The 19,931-nt window shown below is 32.2% G+C and overlaps 2 protein-coding genes across 2 annotated transcripts in view; one reads left to right on the forward strand and one right to left on the reverse strand.

Moving 5' to 3' along the window:
- Positions 1 to 4,627, reverse strand: part of slc36a1 (solute carrier family 36 member 1) — a 63,811-nt gene extending 59,184 nt beyond the window's left edge. The window contains exons 1-4 of the mRNA XM_073820439.1: positions 4,472 to 4,627; positions 1,855 to 1,964; positions 842 to 953; positions 650 to 740 (exon numbers count right to left, since the gene is read on the reverse strand). Coding sequence (XP_073676540.1) covers positions 650 to 740; positions 842 to 953; positions 1,855 to 1,882 — 231 coding nt within the window. The 5' untranslated portion in view covers positions 1,883 to 1,964; positions 4,472 to 4,627. The remainder of the gene's footprint in view (positions 1 to 649; positions 741 to 841; positions 954 to 1,854; positions 1,965 to 4,471) is intronic.
- A 2,733-nt stretch (positions 4,628 to 7,360) lies between these two features.
- atox1 (antioxidant 1 copper chaperone) lies at positions 7,361 to 10,075 on the forward strand. The gene is made up of 4 exons (XM_073821001.1): positions 7,361 to 7,452; positions 7,638 to 7,710; positions 7,888 to 8,038; positions 9,791 to 10,075. The coding sequence occupies exons 1-3, from the start codon at positions 7,447 to 7,449 to the stop codon at positions 8,010 to 8,012; spliced, it is 204 nt and encodes a 67-aa protein (XP_073677102.1). The 5' UTR covers positions 7,361 to 7,446; the 3' UTR covers positions 8,013 to 8,038; positions 9,791 to 10,075.
- The last annotated feature ends 9,856 nt before the right edge of the window (positions 10,076 to 19,931 follow it).

Consider the following 19,931-nt stretch of genomic DNA (forward strand, 5'->3'; position numbering starts at 1 on the left):
TTCATATGATGTATACATCTCAGTTTTGTAAAATTTAACCTTATGACTGGTTTTGTGGTCCAGGGTCACATATTTGGTTATTTCTCTTTAATGTATTTGCCCTGATTTGATCTTTTTAGTTGAAAAACGTTCAAAATTTTGACATGGCAATTTTATATCACATTACTGTTTGAGTGTTTGGGCTGGAAATTGTCCATCCAATCTGGCAGCACTGCTAAGCAAGTGTTAATTCTGCACACTGGCTTTAGTTTCTGTCTTTTTAATCATGATTGCATGTACTGCATGTGCTGGTCTTGTCAGCATTACATTACCTGACAGCTGTCTCACACATTAACAACCATTGCATTGTCTCACCAAAAAACAAAAGGTGTGCTAGGTATGGAAGTTTTTTAAAAGAAATCACAAGACTTACGAGAAATGTAAGAGAAATGAAAATGAAAGGCTGACATGATGTTGACAGAAGTAGATCCTGTTCAAATGAGTACATACAGCTACCACAAAGACACAACACCAGAAAAACCTCAAAGAAGCATACGTGCAACTATACACTTTCTAAATCATTTATATACGACCACCAGAACACAAGACCAGAACAGTTAAAAATATAACATCATGAGCATTCATCTGCAAATTAAATTTTCTGTCCTACCAGAAGTCCAGCATTCTTGACAGCCAGAGGCAAGCCGAGCAGTCCCGTACCAATATTTCCTTTAAGTAAATGAATTATGGTCTGAAAAAACCTAAACAACAACAACAACAACAACAACGAAAAACATTAGCACAAAATTAAAACAGGTTTATGAACATGAAAGTTTTAATAGAGGAAGATCATAGTGCTTACGAGGATCCTGTTCTTCCTCCGATTCGTTCATATTCTGATTGTCGTGAGGAACTCGGTGAACGGATGGGCTCGTCTTCAGCAGGGCTCTCATCTCTTCTAGAAAAGTCCGGGCCTGTGTCCAACACACAAATATAGCATTAACATAATCTTAAACATTGAACAAACAGCACTTATGCATTCCCTATGCAATAAGATTTCTTAATGTTTTTCAAAGACGTCTCTTAGATTCATGAAAGCTGCATTTATTTGATCAGAAATACAATTAAAACAGTAATATTGTGAAATATTATTACAGTTTGAAATAAATGATTTCTGTTTTAATATATTGTAAAATTGTATTAATTTCTGCGATGCAAAGCTGAATTTTCAGCATCATTACTCCTTTAGTGCAGGGTTATTATAGTTAACTAGACAGACACGTTTAAAAATGTATATAATAATATAAAAATAAACTACAAAAATGTAAATGAAAAGAGAATATAGAAAAACTAAAAATAATAGTATCACAATGATACTAAAATAACCCAGCTTCACTGTCACATGATCCTGCAGAAATTATTCTAATATACTGATCTGCAGCTTAATAAACATTTATTATTATCATTACTTTAAACAAACTTGTTTTTGTTTTTGCAGGATTCTTTGATGGATAGCATGGATAGCATTTATTTGAAATAGAAATATTTTGCAACATTATAAATGCTTTTACTATCACTATCGATCTATTTAATATGTCACTGCTGAATAAAAGTTCAAATCTTTAAAAAAAAAAAAAAACTATAAACTTTACTGCATGTTTGTTAATTTATTTATAATATTATCTTTTGCCACGTTGTTTTATTTTAAACTTGGCCACAACCAAAAAATAAATAAATTAAATTAAAATACAAATAAAATAATGCAAAATAAAAGAATTAAAAATTAAAATAAAATCTAAATAAAACAATACAAAATAAAAATATTAAAATAAAGGTCACAATCAGTGTCACATAATGCAAAGGAAATTGGTTTACCATCCTGATAGTTGATATCAGAGGCCATGCTTGCTTTGGTGGGGTGTAATTTGCCACTGATAGCTTCACTGATCAAAAGCTTCCCTGCGGAGACGCTGCATCTACAGACACTGTGATCGCAGACAAATGAACAGAGTTAATAGCCCACCCAGAACACACCAATGACGCACAATGTGCCCTTTCTGCGTCATTATATTCACTATCAACTCTTGGGGCTAAAAACAATACGAGGATTTCAAATAGGCCAAATGATAGCATGCAATCATTAGTTACATTCTGACACTTTAATATAGTTGTGAGAAGTGCACAGAGCAGCTCAAATGAACTACTTCATAATTCACAGACACCATCTGTATTATGACGCATGTAGGGAAAACTTTTATGAATTATTAATGTTTTGTCAAATGTGACCTTTTCATGTTCAATACCGTAAATATCAAAACTTAATTTTTGATTAGTAATATGCATTGCTAAGATTTATGATTAAGATTATTTTCTTAAATTTAAAATATGCTTATTATGTAAGCTGTGAATACGATATACTCTGTTTTATAATGGTGAACAAAGGCGGTAAAATACACTAGTTGTACTGTACGATGTCACAACTATTCCAAACCACATATGAGGAAACATCTGAGACAATTCAGCCAACTGACATTAAAATGCAACAACAAACAGAATACATTTTACAAACACATTACTCAGACATCACACAATATAATTATAACATGAAGCTGTGACCGTTTTAAGTTAAAGAATAACTGTGACTGTGATCTTGCAAATATCTATACATCTGCACACTGTCTTATTTTATATATTTATTATATTTCTATTCCTATTTTTTCTCTACTATTTTATTATTTGTACATAATGTAAATTTAAAGTCTTCTACAACTAAAGTTATCCAATATTTTTCTATTTCTCTATTTTATACTGGAACTTCCTTTCTTTTAGGTTTTTCGGTTATCAGCCTTCACATAAGCATTTCACTTCATATCATACTGTCTATGACTGTGTATGTGACATATAAATAAAATTTGAATTTAAAGCCTAATTCTTTTGCTTCAGTTATGTGTGCATATACAACAATGCTATCATATGACAGCTCTATCCAGTGCTGTCAAATATAAAATCAATGTTTGACTTTGGAGTGACCGGTTTACTTTGCCCTGAACATTTCCCATTGACTATTTAACATCTTGGTATGCAAGTCAAATCAATACAAAAACAGAAAAATGGGAAAATAAAAGTTTTTCATGACCATGCAGTTCACTTGCTATTAATGTAGATTTTAACAGACAGGTTGCATGAAAACATGCTCTAATATAAGTCAACAAAGTAAAACTACACTTTCAGTTTGGGGATCATTAAAGCAAACTTTAAGAAACACATCTTATTCAATGCTTTTGTAACTCATTTGTGACCCTGGACCAAAAAAACAGTAATAAGGGTCAGGTTTTTTTAATTTAATAAATTTAAATAAGCTTTCCATTGATGTATGGCTTGTTAGGATAGGACAATATTTGGCCAAGATGCAACTATTTGAAAATCTGAGGGTGCAAAAAAAAAATCTAAATATTGAGAAAAATCGCCTTTGTCCAAATGAAGTTAGTGGTCAACTTTTCGAAATGGAGATTTATACATCACGTGAAAGCTGAATAAATAGCCTTTTCATTGATCTACGGTTTGTTAGGACAATATTTGGTCGAGATCTGGAATCTGAGGTTGCAAAAAAATGAAATAAAAATCAAATCAAAACACTGATAAAATCACCTTTAAAGTTGTCCAAATTAAGTTCCTAGCAATGCATATTACTAATCAAAAATTAAGTTTTGATGTATTTACGGTATGAAATATACAAAATATCTTTATGGAACATGATCTTTACTTAATATATCATTAATTATAATTTTTGTCATAAATGAAACAATGTATTTTTGGCTATTGCTACATAAGACTGGTTTTGTGGTCCAGGGTCACATATATCATGATTTTTATCAAAAAAAAAAAAAATCAAAATATTGAGAAAAGTTCTAAGCAATGCATATTACTAACCAAAAAAATAAGTTTTTATATATTTACTGTAGGAAACTTACAAAATATCTGCATAGAACATGATCTTTACGTAACATTCTAATGATTTTTGGCTATTGCTACATAAGACTGGTTTTGTCTTCCAGGGTCACATTTTCTTAGTTGTAACTATTTGAACAGCTTAAGATTTCAGAAAAGACACTAAAATGCTGGCTGTTCAACGAGGTAACATTAAAACATGTATTAGCTAAAATGACCCAACAGTGAATAATATATTTCTTAAAACATTTATTAATATTTGTAAATGTCAGCACTGTAAATTTTGAAAAACTAGGTAGTTGTACTACAAAAGATCCACATGTACTAATTACTGTATTATCCCAAGGAAACACCCAGTCTTGACATTTTAATTTACTGTCTCGTTTGGATCGATCACGACAACATACCTTAAGTGTAAACCCATGAATAGTAATAATTTCATAAATAACCATCGATATGTCCTTTAGCATTCAGCAGTCAGTGCTGTCACAACAACTGCTGTATGCTAATGTTGTGCTACATGAAATGACAGATTTGTACTTACCGTAAGCGGAGTTAAACGATGTACACCTATTATATAAACCTCATAAAGTCCATATCTGAACCCGGACATGCTATGACAGCACAGAAGCGTACAGACAAGCTGACATGCTATGATTTGAAACCGCTCTCTTCCTAAGATTGTGTTAATTCGCTCGGATCCGCATCCTCGTGTCACATGACCATCGACATCGTGTCGGTCAGCTGATTTCACTTCTGCCGCTGCTGTCTTTTCAGCAAACCAACAAATTTAACTAATAATTTTAATTTTAAATTAATAGTTTAACTATTTAAAACGTATTCACATGCCATGTTGAGGCTTTGGCGAAAAATAAAACGAACGTAAATTATATTAAAACAATGTAGCAAGAGAATATGTTGTAGCATTTGATATAATATACTTCAAAACGTACTTTTTATTTTAGATTTAATTTTATTGTGGTATTGAATTTTATTATAATTCATTATTTTATTTTTATGGCTGCAGGGGGCGCTTCGAACAAAAGGGATCGTCTAAAAATTAGTATTAGGCTACATGTATTTTAAGGAAGATAATTGTTTTTTCTACTCACCAAGCCTGCATTTATTTGACCCAAAATACAGCAAAAGCAGTAATATTGTGAAATAATTTTAATTAAAATTTACAATTTATTTAAAATAGTTGCTTTGTATTTGAATATATTTTAAAATGTAATTTATTCCTGTGATTTCAAAGCTCAATTTTCAGCAGCATTACTCCAGTCTTTACTGTCACATGATCATTCAGAAATATTAATATGCTGATTTGCTGTTCAAGAAACATTTTAAGTATCATTTTCAATATATCAATATCAATATTTAAAACTTTTGAATACATTTTTGTTCAGGATTCTTTGATGAATAGAAAAATCCAAAGATCAGCATTTGAATAAAAACTAAAAAGCTTCTGTAACATTATACACTATACCATTCAAAAGTATATAATTATTTTTTTCTATTATTATTATTATTTTTTTTTTTAGAAATCAATACTTTTATTTAGCAAGGATGCTTTAAAATGTTCAAAAATGATGATAAAGACATTTATAATGTTACAAAAGATATTTCAAATAAATCTATTTCAGATAAATGCTGTTCTTCTGAACTTTCTATTTATCAAAGAAACCTGAAAAAATCTACCTAGCTGTTTTCAACATAATAATAATAATAATATATTATTATTTAAATATTTTTTAGTCGCTAATCAGAATATTAGAATGACTTTTGAAGGATCATGTGACTGTAGTAATGATGCTAAAAATTTTGCTTTGAAATCACAGGAATAAATTACATTTTAAAATATATTCAAACAGAAAAGTTATTTTTAATAGTAAAAATATTTCACAATTTTACAGTCTTGCTGTATTTTAAATAAAATAAATTCAGGTTTGGTGAGCTGTAGAGATTTCCTTAACCCTTGTGCGTCAAAAAAAAAAAAAAGTTACACATAGGTGCAAAACGGACAAAAATGTCAATGCCTAAAAACTGTCATAAAAATATGATTTATTAATATATTTTTTTCCACTTTCACTGATGTTGATTTTTTAACCAGCATCTGTTCCATCCATAGATATCAAACATTCATTAATTTTCAGAATTGTAACCCTTTAAATGCTGGTTTGTTTGCATAATGCCACAGGTGTTTTTTTTTTATGAAAAAATGAAAAATAGTAGTTAATTTCCATATACTAAACGCTAAGCAGAATTTTTTTCTTTGCTTATTAGATTCTTGGGTGTGTCAGTGAAGAAAAACAACATTAATTTTGAAGCATTTATATTTTTAGTGTAGTGTTAGATTAAAAAAAAAAATGTATATGCCAAATTTGAAAAAATGGCACAATCCAGTAAAAATGGTAAAAATGTAAAATTTGAAGCCTTGCCGATAGAATGAATGCCTTTTAGCAAATATTGCACCATTTTATAGCCAAATGGCCCTGGGTTAAAAAATTGCAGTTTTAATGGGTTTCAATGCGGACGTTTTTTGTCCTTAAAGGAAGACTCCACTTTTTTTGGAAATACGCTCGTTCTCAAACTCCCCCCGAGTTAATAAGTTGACTTTTACCGTTTTGAAATCCATTCAGCCGTTGTCCTGTTCTGGTGATATCACTTTTGGCATAGCTTAGCATAGATCATTGAATCCTATTAGACCAATAGCATCACGTTCAAAAATGACCAACGGGTTTCGACATTTGTCCTATTTAAAACTTGACTCTTCTGTAGTTATATCGTGTACTAATACCGGCAGAAAATGTAAAGCTGCGATTTTCTAGGTCAATAAGATTAGGAACTACACTCCCATTCCGGTGTAATAGTCAAGGAAGTTTGCTGCCGTAATATGGACGCAGCAGGCGAAATAATATCACGCAGAACCTGAAATGAGTGGAATGGGAGTGTAGTTCTTAATCTTATGGCTGAATGGATTTCAAAATGGTAGAACTCAACTTATTAACTCGGGGGGAGTTGCAGAATGAGCCTATTTCCAAAAAAAGTGGAGTGTTCCTTTAAGGTCCTGAGTGTGAGTAGCTATTTTTGTATGGAGGGTAAAATTGATTTTTTGAAGGAAATGAGGGTAAAATATTAAAATTTCAATAAAAATAAACACCTGAGCCTAAATATATGTAGTTGGCATTAACACAAGCACACTTATAACAAAAAAACAAAACTGAAATGGACAAAAATGTCCATAAGGTCACACAAGGATTAAAAACATTACAATTCTTACTATTCATAAACTTTTGTCAGGTAGTGTAACTTATTGTCTCGTAAAACAATCATGACAACTAGTATAGCCCATTCTTTCACAATATGCGCACTTTAGTGATTCACTGAGCGTTTTGTAAGAGAATGGTAATTTAGCGATGATCCCTCAACTAAACAGCGCGTCATCTGACTGTACCGCAAGCAACACTCCAGCAAAGGCGAGTCTGTAGACTTGATCTTGCAGAGACAATTTGATCGATCATGACGGTAATTTCACATTTCATTTACAGTTTAACTCATAAAGATCTGCTTATATTTTGCTTCTTGATTTCTAGACATCTAAAATCACTTTTTACGTTGCATAACTTCCTCGACACTTAGCTTGTAGCTAGCTTTTTATTGATTCTCTTATAGAACTGAATCAAAGATGTTTTCTTTTCTCTTCATGACAGACTCACGAGTTTTTTGTTGACATGACATGTGAGGGATGCTCTGGAGCAGTCACTCGAGTGCTGAAAAAACTGGGTATGCTTTTGAATATTTCATGCTGATTTGTGTTTATTTACATCTCAAAACTATTTAAAACCTTATATTTATGAAAGTGAAACTACTTTGGGTTAAATACAGCATTTCTTTCTATTTTTTTAGTAGTGCTTTGTCGTGTGGGGACATAGTTCATAGTCCACTTGTGTTTTTCAACAGATGTCAAGTTTGACATTGATCTGCCCAACAAAAAGGTCTTCATCGAGTCAGATAAAGACAGGGATGTCCTTCTGGAAACACTGAAAAAGACTGGGAAAACTGTGACCTACATCGGTCCAAAATGAAATAGTATACATTAAAAACTCTTAAGGTGAGAAACAGGTGTTTGAAATTAAAATTAATACCGAAAGGTGTTATTTATTGTGTGGACAGAGACTAATTAGCCTAATAACAAATATTAACTGAAGCATTAAAAAGTCATGCACAATTAGATTGGTTGTAACTAGTCTAAAAGGTATAAGAAACATATTTTGATTTAATAATAGTGTTTAACATGCAAATTAGGTTTCGTTTTGATCACAGCATTGAAAACATTCCCTGAAGTTTTCAGTCTTGTGATCAGACAAGATTTACTTGAAGGTCCAAAGTTGTTGTTTTTTTAAACGTGTAACATAAAACTTTTATTATCAGTTTCCATTCTCCTGTTAAGCTTGCACAAATCAAGTGTTGTCTCTTCCTAATATGATTGATATATGTGACCCTGGACCACAAAACCAGTCTTAAGTAGCATGGGTATATTTGTAGCAATAGGCAAAAATACATTGTAGGGGTCACAATAATCGATTTTTCTTTTATGCCAAAAATCACTAGGATATTAAGTACATTTATCCTACAATAAATATATCAAATCTTAATTTTTGATTAATAATATGCATGGCTAAGAACTTCATTTGGACAAGTTTAAATGCGATTTTCTCTATATTTTGATGTTTTTGCACCTTCAGACATTTCCTACCGTAAATATATCAATACTTAGTTTTTGATTAGTAATATACTTTTTTTTTATGCACCTGTCAAGTTTGAGATTTTGGGCTCTTTGGTTTTTCATAAAGTGATTTTTCAGACAAGTGAAAAGAAAACCCCCAAAAAATACTGTTAAGTGTTTGCTTTATAGCACTTTATCTATTTGTGTCAATAGATTTCAATTACAATACATATTTTTTAAAGGCCATTTTCTCAAAATGAGTTTTTTTTTCTCCTACACTGAGCCATAAATCTCCACTTTAGTAGCATTACACACATCAAACTTTTTTATTCCTGTCTATATCCTGAAGGTTTTTACAGAGGGATTTGTTCATATATGATTTGCTTGATTTTATACATTTTATTCCTCAAAAAAACTGTAAAAAAAATATATTGCTTCCTGTCTGTTCTAAGTTTTTTTCTGAATTATGTTGTGATGAAATGAGATGCACAAAATCCCCCCTGTAAAAACTTTTGACTGTAATATGTCACAAAAATCAATCAAGAATTTTTAAAACTGACTTTATCCAGTGTTTAAATTTTTTTTGCACTAGAGATGTATGCAAATTAGTGCATATTTCTTTAAATAATGTCTCATTTGCATATTAAAACCTAACATTTTAGAAAACTTGTAATACAAAAAATTTTTTTGCAATTATCAAAGTAATTAATCAACTAGGTAAGTAAGGATATAACTATTAGTCAATTTTTTAACCTATTCACCTGTAGTGTCTCGCCTTTATTTGGACAACTTTAAAGGTGATTTTCTCAATATTTAGATTTTTTTTTTGTCTTGCAACCTCAGATGCCAGATTTTCTAATAGTTGTATCTCAACCAAATATTGCCGTAACAATCCATAGATCAATGGAAAACTTATTTATTCAGCTTTCAGATCATGTATAAATCTCAATTTCAAAAAGTTTACCCTTATGACTGGTGTTGTGGTCCATGGTCACATATTTGTTGTTTTTCTCTTTTTCAGGTGGTGAAATGCTTTTTATTTTTATTCTGATCTTGCTTCACATGGTGATTATTCTGCAACACATAAATAATGCATTTGAGATTACCTAAAGTGGACTTGCGTTCATGTTTTAATAGGTCAGAATCATGCTGCTTTGAAGATTATGAAGTGGGACTCCCTCATTGGACCGAACATCTCTCATCAGATGAATTATTACATATCTTTGGGACCACTGAAGGAAATCTGTTCAGCAGAGAATCATGAAGAGCAGCTGCCAGGCTGATTTATGTATTCTGTATTATGAGAATGTTGAAATCTTAACGTTTACAATGTGGTTGTTTTCCTACCACACATACTTGTAATTGCGTAGGTGTCTAGATGTCAAAATAAAGCTTCTTGTATTCACCAAGACGAAAGCAAAACTGTGTGAGTGTTTGGCTATAACCAGTGTTTTAGTTATTTTAATACATCAAGTTAAACTAAATGAAAATGAGAAATGTTTTATATTAATAAATTGGCGCTTTCAACTTGAGTTTATTCTCAACTTCAGTGCCAAGGCTCTTAATGGAGTAATATATAACTGCCCTCAGTTGACCAGAAGGGGGCAATGTTACCCTGTCAGAAAAACAGCCATTTCTCCATGCTAAATTTTTGAAAAAATGCTTTTTCAGGCCAATGACCCCTTGTTATATATATGTGTGTGTGTATATATATATATATATATATATATATATATATATATATATATATGTATGTGTGTGTATATATATATATATATATATATATATGTGTGTGTGTGTGTGTATATATGTGTGTGTGTGTATATATAAGTATATATATATGTGATATATGTGTGTGTGTGTGTGTGTGTGTATATATATATATATATATATGTATGTGTGTGTGTGTGTGTGTGTGTGTGTGTATATATAAGTATATATATATATATGTGATATATGTGTGTGTGTGTGTGTATATATATATATATATATATATATATATGTGTGTGTGTGTGTGTATATTGTATAATATTCAAGGCACACATTTCTAGTAATTAACTTAATTCTCATAGTGTATTTTCAGAAAGTTTTATAAGATTATAAGAATATTTGTCCTCTCCAAATGTGTCACTACTGAAACACATACAATTTAATAAGAAGGGTTATATTGACCTATTAAGATTTTGCTTACATCTTCCTTGTAAATATATATTTTTTTCTATTTTATTAAAAAAGTTTTCAGAGGTAAATCAATAAGAGTTACAATTTTAACAATATTTAAAGTGTGATTTATGAGATTTGTTGTATTTTGAATCTATTTTTTCTTTGTAAAAGGTAAAAAGTTGATCATACTGATTTCAAAGTTAAGGATTCATAAGTTTGAATATACATTGAACCAAACACTATCATAACATCTTAGTTGATAAATCAGTATACTATCCCATGTTTTTGTCATATTTATATATGTATATATAATTGTTTTTTATTTTTTTGGAACAATCAAAAAAAATTAAAAAACAAAAATGGAATAAAATGCAAAAAATAATTTACTTACTGATATTTTAAATATTATTGTGGGTTTCAATAGATAATAAAAGGATCTTAGTAAAACATCTAAGATTTGAATACTTAAATGCTTTTTAAATGTTTTTAAATTCTTGTGGGACAGCAGTTTGCACCAATTCTGTAGAATAGCCCATATAGTAATGTAATGTATGCATATATTAATATCAATACTGCTATGCAGTAATGTACTTTTGTATATTAAGTTTACTTAACACATTTGAATGTGGGATTGACAATTAAACACTATATAAATTGTAGCTTTCAAGTTAACTTACAGTATATTTGAGTTACATTTTCTTCTGTTCTTATTGCATCAAAGCACATCTAAAGAGCCAAAAAGCATGAACAAGCAAAAAAACATTTACACTTTCTAATGCAAAAATACCCCAAGCAAACAGTTTGCATCGATGTTTGGCAAGTATACTGATGTCCTACAAAGAAGAGCAATACCAGCTGTTTCACAAAATGCTGTTAAGCAGAGTCATCAAGCTGCTGCCTATAAGTATGTATGACAATGAGCAGCCCAAAGGGACAAAGTTTCATTAAAGTACAAATGACTATGCAAACTGCTGTACATCTTGTACTTTAGAAATGGGATAGCAGTAACATTTTTGTGTAGCTTGTGGAATACTGATCGGAAAATAAAAGTGAGTGCAGTATTGTTCTCACTGGTGTAGAACAGGTTCTTACCTGAACAGAATCTGAAAGAGTGAATCAGCGGCTTGCTTTCTATTGTTCAAGCTGCTATAATTGCTAAGGGAGTAGCCTATAAAAGCACAAGACATGCTGACAGACAATCCAGCTATGCTGAACCAGAGACAGCTGTCATGAAGGGCCCTTTGAGGTCTAAGATAAACCTGCACTGTATGTAGAATATATATATATATTAAACAATATCATTTAATTTCTAGAATAGATCACAGGACAGAATGCAGCAATGTTGCATGTACATATCAGTTAACCAAAAAAACAAGTGTATAACTGTCTTCTGTCACTCTTTTCAAAGCTTGCCTGGTTTTAAGTGATGGAAACTGAGATGGAAGCTCACTCCTGCTACAGTGGTGTCAACACAATTGATCTTTTGTTGTCTGGAATGTCTAGTAAAAAAAGAGAATGCAAGGAATGCTCAGCCATCCAGGCTGTGCTTAGTGAGTGGAGAAGCCTTCGCAACTGTAACAAGTGTCAGAAAGATCTCCAGCGGTTCTTGTCGGCTGGATAAGTCAGTAAATGGCAAGGAAATCCCTTGTATACAACAAGTATGCATTACTGACCTCCTTTTTGAACAAAGAGCCAGTATTCATTTTTTTCTCTCTCTTTGCATGACAAATGAAGTATCACCGCACAAATCTGCCGTACAGGGTAATTCCTTGATTGCTATCAGGAACTTTGTCTCAGGCCCATTCATTTCTTTGAATTAATGAATCACTGACTGAGTTTTCAGTGGTGCTACAGATCACAAATAAATGGCCAAACGAAAATTATTACTGTGATTGTTTTTGTTTGTTTAAAGGGGTCATCGGATGCAAAACTGACTTTTACATTTTGTTTGAACATTGATGTGTGTTGGCAGTTTGTGTACACAACCACCCTATAATGATAAAAATTAACCCAGTGGTATTTGTTTTTAAATCTTTAAAAGTAATATCCCCTTTTTAAAATCAGGTCATTCTCAGCTTCTTGTGGGTGTGACGACACAGACAGAGGCCCCTCCCACGATAGTTGATTGACATGAGCGCCTTACCTTAGACCCACCCTCACCGAGCTGAAACAGTCCCACTCTGATCGCCATTGTGTCGGATCAGGTGGATTGGAAGACAAGAATGCCTCTGATTGAGGATGTAATAATGAACATAGCAGTTGTTGTTTACTCCCGACATCTGAACTGCTGAAGATGCAGAGGATTTACATTACTTTAGTTTTTGAAAGGAAAGTGCCGTAATAATAATAAGTAATAGTAATAATGTGCTAGTTAGCAAGTTTTGCAGCTAAACCCGGATGAATGCGGCTAAAGTAAACATTACAGCTCATCATCCCATGACAGAGAGGGGCGGGGCAAACAGACCTCATTACCATTTAAAGGAACATGCAACAGAATGGCTCGCTCTATAAAAGGGCTGATTTTAAAGGTAAAAAGTGTGTTTTTTACTCTACCATTGAGACATTTTAACCAAAGTACGTTATAGTCTGCTCATTAGGACCCTAAAGAATTATATCAACTTGTGGAAAATGGGCTCCCGATGACCCCTTTAATAAAGTCTTTAACTTTAATCATAATTTCTTACAAAAACGCATTGATTTGCAACAGTAGGCCTTTATTTAAACCTTGGAGCCATGTGAGGCACTTTTTAAAATGATGGATAGATGTGCTTTATTGGACTTGTTTTGGAGAGATAAAGCTTGGAGGAGCCAGAACCATTTTTATTATAACATTTGACTGAAAGAAGGAAATCATACACCCAGGATGCCTTGAAGGTGAGTAAATAATGGGCTTATTTTCATTTTGGGGTAAACTAACCCTTTAATATCATAATCGAAGCCATTGGCAGTGTTGGGGGTAACAAGTAACACAAGTTACGTAATAAGATTACTTTTTTCAATATCTATTAATTATCTGATTTACATCTATTTACTCGCCTCACTTGCACAAAAACAGATTCTGTATTCCTCACAATGAATAAAAACTGTGAAATGCAAACTCAGAATATTATGCAAACATGCATTACTAAATGTTAACATAAAACCATTTATATATTTAATTCCCTCAGCCTAAGGCTTATTCATTTAACTTTTGATGTGAAAGGGCAAATGTAACACAATTAGTTACTTTTTAGGGAGAAACACAATATTGTAATGCATTACTTTTAAAAGTAACTTGCACACTGGTTTGTAGCACATATGTAACCCTGGACCAGAAATATAGCATGAGTATATTTGTAGCAATAGCCAAAAATACATTGTATGGGTCAAAATTATCAATATTTATTTTAATGCCAGAAATAATATTAGGTTAAGATCATGTTCCGTGAAGATATTTAGTAAATTTCCTACCGGTAATATATCAAAATATAACTTTTGACTAATAATATGCATTGCTAAGAACTTAATTTGGACAACTCTAAAGGCGATTTTCTCAATATTTCGATTTTTTTTTTGCACCCTCAGATTCCATGAAAAGCTTATTTATTCAGCTTTCAGATGATGTAGAAATCTAAGTTTCAAAAAATGTACCCTTATGACTGGTTTTGTGGTCCAGGGTCACATACATTTAACGTTTACTGCACTGTTTAAAATAAAATGCAAACAGCAATTCACACTTACTTAATATGCAGCAGGTACTGTATAGCTGCTACAGAAAATGTAAACATGACAGTAGTTCTCAGACAGCCTTAAATGATGGACACATGAAGAATAAAGTATTTGCCTTGTACGTGTCTGTTTGCCATCTAAATGTACTGCAGATAGAAATCACCAGACACAATATGTCTGCTCCATACTGTGATATGAGGGCTGTGTACTCACTGCATGGGAAAAAAATGTGTATCCCATTAAATTTTTATAACTATATATGCAGTAGCTACAATTTCTTTTACTTCTTTATATAAAATAAAAACATTTTTTATTCAGTCATGATAACAAAAAGAACAATAAGAACATTATAAATTTGAAATAACATGAGGACCCTGGACCACAAAACCAGTTTTAAGTAGCATGGGTATATTTAGTAATAGCCAAAAATACATTGTATGGGTCAAAATTATTGATTTTTTTTTAAGCCAAAAATCATATTTTCTTATTAAGTAAATATCATGTTCCATGTAGATATTTTGCAGGTTTCCTACCGCAGATATACCAAAACTGATTGTTTTATTAATAATATGCATTGCTAAGAACTTCATTTAGACAACTTTAAAGGCGATTATCTTAATATTTAGATTTTTTTTTGCACCCTCAGATTCTAGATTTTCAAATAGTTCTATCAAATATTGTCCTATGCAAACAAACCATACATCAGTGAAAAGCTTATTTATTAATTGTCAAATACATTTTATAGCTTAAAATACATTTGAGTGTTTTAAATTGGCTAATTTAATACATTTTTAATGTTTTAAATGGCTTATTTAACTTTTTTGCTTTTTGGAATGTTTTTCAGTCATTATCATTTTATACTGGATTTTTTCCCTAAATGAAAGTCGATTTAAATGCACCATTAAAGGCCACTGCTTATGCCTAAATGTCCTCAGTTGACCAGCCAGGAGGGCAGCCAGATTCATAATTACTGTCAGATTCTTTCTCAGGACAGACTGCAGAAAATAAACATTAAACATATTTTTTCAGTCTGCTCTAATGGTCATCTAAAGCACAAATTCTTCAGTATCACACACCAGTTTAAATGCTTACGGCTCACTGCATGAAACAAAAAGAAGTGAGCAATATATTAAGTACAGTTTCTAAATCAAATAATTATGATGAAATTTAGTGGATTTCAGTGAAATTCATAAATTTAATGCTTAAATATAACTCATAAAACATGCACACAAAACTATCATGTTCAGACACAACCGCTTGGTGACAGGCTCAAACAAGGCTTTCCTTGTTCACACCAACGCCTTTACGAATTAATCGCTACTGTTTCAGGACTGAGCATCCACTCACTAAACTAAGACTAAGTACTGGCCAAATCCAGTCTCAAACAACTGATGCTCTATAGAATATTTGGATTTTTTCCACTTGGTGCTTTTGAAAACAGTATTTTTGTAAAGGATAAAATCTGCAGAAAAATGCCACATAGGGCATTGAAAAGGAAATTCCTTCCTTTCTCAAGATTTTGAGCCTGGAAGACGTGACTATAAAGTTAGATGCCATGCAGGTAGAGACAAGTGTAATCATGCACGCTCATCAAGGCAAGAAGCATTCAATATAGCAGAAGAACAGCAGTACAGCACACCCTGTTCTAATTAGCGTGCAAACTTCTCAACAAATGCCCAGTGTTTTCAAAGATAAGAAATAAAATGAGAATTTACTGAGATTATGCTTGAAAACATTGACATTGCTTGAAAATCATATACTCACCCTTAGGTTGTTCCTATATGAAAGTAAGGGCTCTTGAGTTATGTTCTGTGGGTTGAGTTTAGTGTTGCCATTTAGAGTTTTACTAAAAAAAACAAAAAACAAAGTGGCAAACAATAGGATTTTTTTGCAGTAATTAGAAATGGAATTTTCACTAGAGACAGTGGGAATTCTTGATACCAGAAATGGAATTTTCACTAGAGACAGTGGGAATTCTTGATATGAGAAATGGAATTTTCACTAGAGACAGTGGGAATTCTTGATATGAGAAATGGAATTTTCACTAGAGACAGTGGGAATTCTTGATATGAGAAATGGAATTTTCACTAGAGACAGTGGGAATTCTTGATACCAGAAATGGAATTTTCACTAGAGACAGTGGGAATTCTTGATATGAGAAATGGAATTTTCACTAGAGACAGTGGGAATTCTTGATACCAGAAATGGAATTTTCACTAGAGACAGTGGGAATTCTTGATACCAGAAATGGAATTTTCACTAGAGACAGTGGGAATTCTTGATACCAGAAATGGAATTTTCACTAGAGACAGTGGGAATTCTTGATATGAGAAATGGAATTTTCACTAGAGACAGTGGGAATTCTTGATATGAGAAATGGAATTTTCACTAGAGACAGTGGGAATTCTTGATATGAGAAATGGAATTTTCACTAGAGACAGTGGGAATTCTTGATACCAGAAATGGAATTTTCACTAGAGACAGTGGGAATTCTTGATATGAGAAATGGAATTTTCACTAGAGACAGTGGGAATTCTTGATATGAGAAATGGAATTTTCACTAGAGACAGTGGGAATTCTTGATATGAGAAATGGAATTTTCACTAGAGACAGTGGGAATTCTTGATACCAGAAATGGAATTTTCACTAGAGACAGTGGGAATTCTTGATATGAGAAATGGAATTTTCACTAGAGACAGTGGGAATTCTTGATACCAGAAATGGAATTTTCACTAGAGACAGTGGGAATTCTTGATACCAGAAATGGAATTTTCACTAGAGACAGTGGGAATTCTTGATACCAGAAATGGAATTTTCACTAGAGACAGTGGGAATTCTTGATATGAGAAATGGAATTTTCACTAGAGACAGTGGGAATTCTTGATATGAGAAATGGAATTTTCACTAGAGACAGTGGGAATTCTTGATATGAGAAATGGAATTTTCACTAGAGACAGTGGGAATTCTTGATACCAGAAATGGAATTTTCACTAGAGACAGTGGGAATTCTTGATCTCAGAAATGGAATTTTCACTAGTAACAGTGGGAATTCTTGATCTCAGAAATAGAATTTTCACTAGAGACAGCGGGGATTCATGATATTAGAAATGGAATTTTCACTAGAGACAGTGGGGATTCCTGATATTATAAATGGAATTTTCACTAGAGACAGTGGGAATTCTTGATGTCAGAAATAGAATTTTCACTAGAGACAGTGGGAATTCTTGATACCAGAAATGGAATTTTTACTAGTACAAATTAGTAATTAGAAATGGAATCTTCACAATAGTAACAGTGGGAATTCTTGATACCAGAAATGGAATTTTCACTAGAGACAGTGGGAATTCTTGATCTCAGAAATAGAATTTCACTAGAGACAGTGGGAATTCTTGATATGAGAAATGGAATTTTCACTAGAGACAGTGGGAATTCTTGATGTCAGAAATAGAATTTTCACTAGACACAGTGGGAATTCTTGATCTCAGAAATAGAATTTTCACTAGAGACAGTGGGAATTCTTGATCTCAGAAATAGAATTTTCACTAGAGACAGTGGGAATTCTTGATCTCAGAAATAGAATTTTCACTAGAGACAGTGGGAATTCTTGATGTCAGAAATAGAATTTTCACTAGAGACAGTGGGAATTCTTGATACCAGAAATGGAATTTTTACTAGTACAAATTAGTAATTAGAAATGGAATCTTCACAATAGTAACAGTGGGAATTTTTGATACCAGAAATGGAATTTTCACTAGAGACAGTGGGAATTCTTGATCTCAGAAATAGAATTTTCACTAGAGACAGTGGGAATTCTTGATCTCAGAAATAGAATTTCACTAGAGACAGTGGGAATTCTTGATATGAGAAATGGAATTTTCACTAGAGACAGTGGGAATTCTTGATGTCAGAAATAGAATTTTTACTAGAGACAGTGGGAATTCTTGATCTCAGAAATAGAATTTTCACTAGAGACAGTGGGAATTCTTGATCTCAGAAATAGAATTTTCACTAGAGACAGTGGGAATTCTTGATGTCAGAAATAGAATTTTCACTAGAGACAGTGGGAATTCTTGATACCAGAAATGGAATTTTTACTAGTACAAATTAGTAATTAGAAATGGAATCTTCACAATAGTAACAGTGGGAATTCTTGATACCAGAAATGGAATTTTCACTAGAGACAGTGGGAATTCTTGATCTCAGAAATAGAATTTCACTAGAGACAGTGGGAATTCTTGATATGAGAAATGGAATTTTCACTAGAGACAGTGGGAATTCTTGATGTCAGAAATAGAATTTTCACTAGAGACAGTGGGAATTCTTGATCTCAGAAATAGAATTTTCACTAGAGACAGTGGGAATTCTTGATCTCAGAAATAGAATTTTCACTAGAGACAGTGGGAATTCTTGATCTCAGAAATAGAATTTTCACTAGAGACAGTGGGAATTCTTGATGTCAGAAATAGAATTTTCACTAGAGACAGTGGGAATTCTTGATACCAGAAATGGAATTTTTACTAGTACAAATTAGTAATTAGAAATGGAATCTTCACAATAGTAACAGTGGGAATTTTTGATACCAGAAATGGAATTTTCACTAGAGACAGTGGGAATTCTTGATCTCAGAAATAGAATTTTCACTAGAGACAGTGGGAATTCTTGATCTCAGAAATAGAATTTCACTAGAGACAGTGGGAATTCTTGATATGAGAAATGGAATTTTCACTAGAGACAGTGGGAATTCTTGATGTCAGAAATAGAATTTTTACTAGAGACAGTGGGAATTCTTGATCTCAGAAATAGAATTTTCACTAGAGACAGTGGGAATTCTTGATCTCAGAAATAGAATTTTCACTAGAGACAGTGGGAATTCTTGATGTCAGAAATAGAATTTTCACTAGAGACAGTGGGAATTCTTGATACCAGAAATGGAATTTTTACTAGTACAAATTAGTAATTAGAAATGGAATCTTCACAATAGTAACAGTGGGAATTCTTGATACCAGAAATGGAATTTTCACTAGAGACAGTGGGAATTCTTGATCTCAGAAATAGAATTTTCACTAGAGACAGTGGGAATTCTTGATCTCAGAAATAGAATTTCACTAGAGACAGTGGGAATTCTTGATATGAGAAATGGAATTTTCACTAGAGACAGTGAATTCTTGATACCAGAAATGGAATTTTCACTAGTAACAGTGGGAATTCTTGATCTCAGAAATAGAATTTTCACTAGAGACAGTGGGGATTCATGATATTAGAAATGGAATTTTCACTAGAGACAGTGGGAATTCTTGATATCAGAAATGGAATTTTTACTAGAGACAGTGGGAATTCTTGATACCAGAAATGGAATTTTTACTAGTACAAATTAGTAATTAGAAATGGAATCTTCACAATAGTAACA

Source organism: Garra rufa, chromosome 16, assembly GCF_049309525.1.
Source record: "Garra rufa chromosome 16, GarRuf1.0, whole genome shotgun sequence".
Lineage (NCBI taxonomy): Eukaryota > Metazoa > Chordata > Actinopteri > Cypriniformes > Cyprinidae > Garra > Garra rufa.

What these genes read in the sequence shown, in the direction of transcription:
- atox1 (XM_073821001.1), top strand. An exon ending in TCGAGTGCTGAAAAAACTGG is followed by an intron (nt 7,711 to 7,887) that starts GTATGCTTTTGA and finishes GTTTTTCAACAG; the next exon opens with ATGTCAAGTTTGACATTGAT.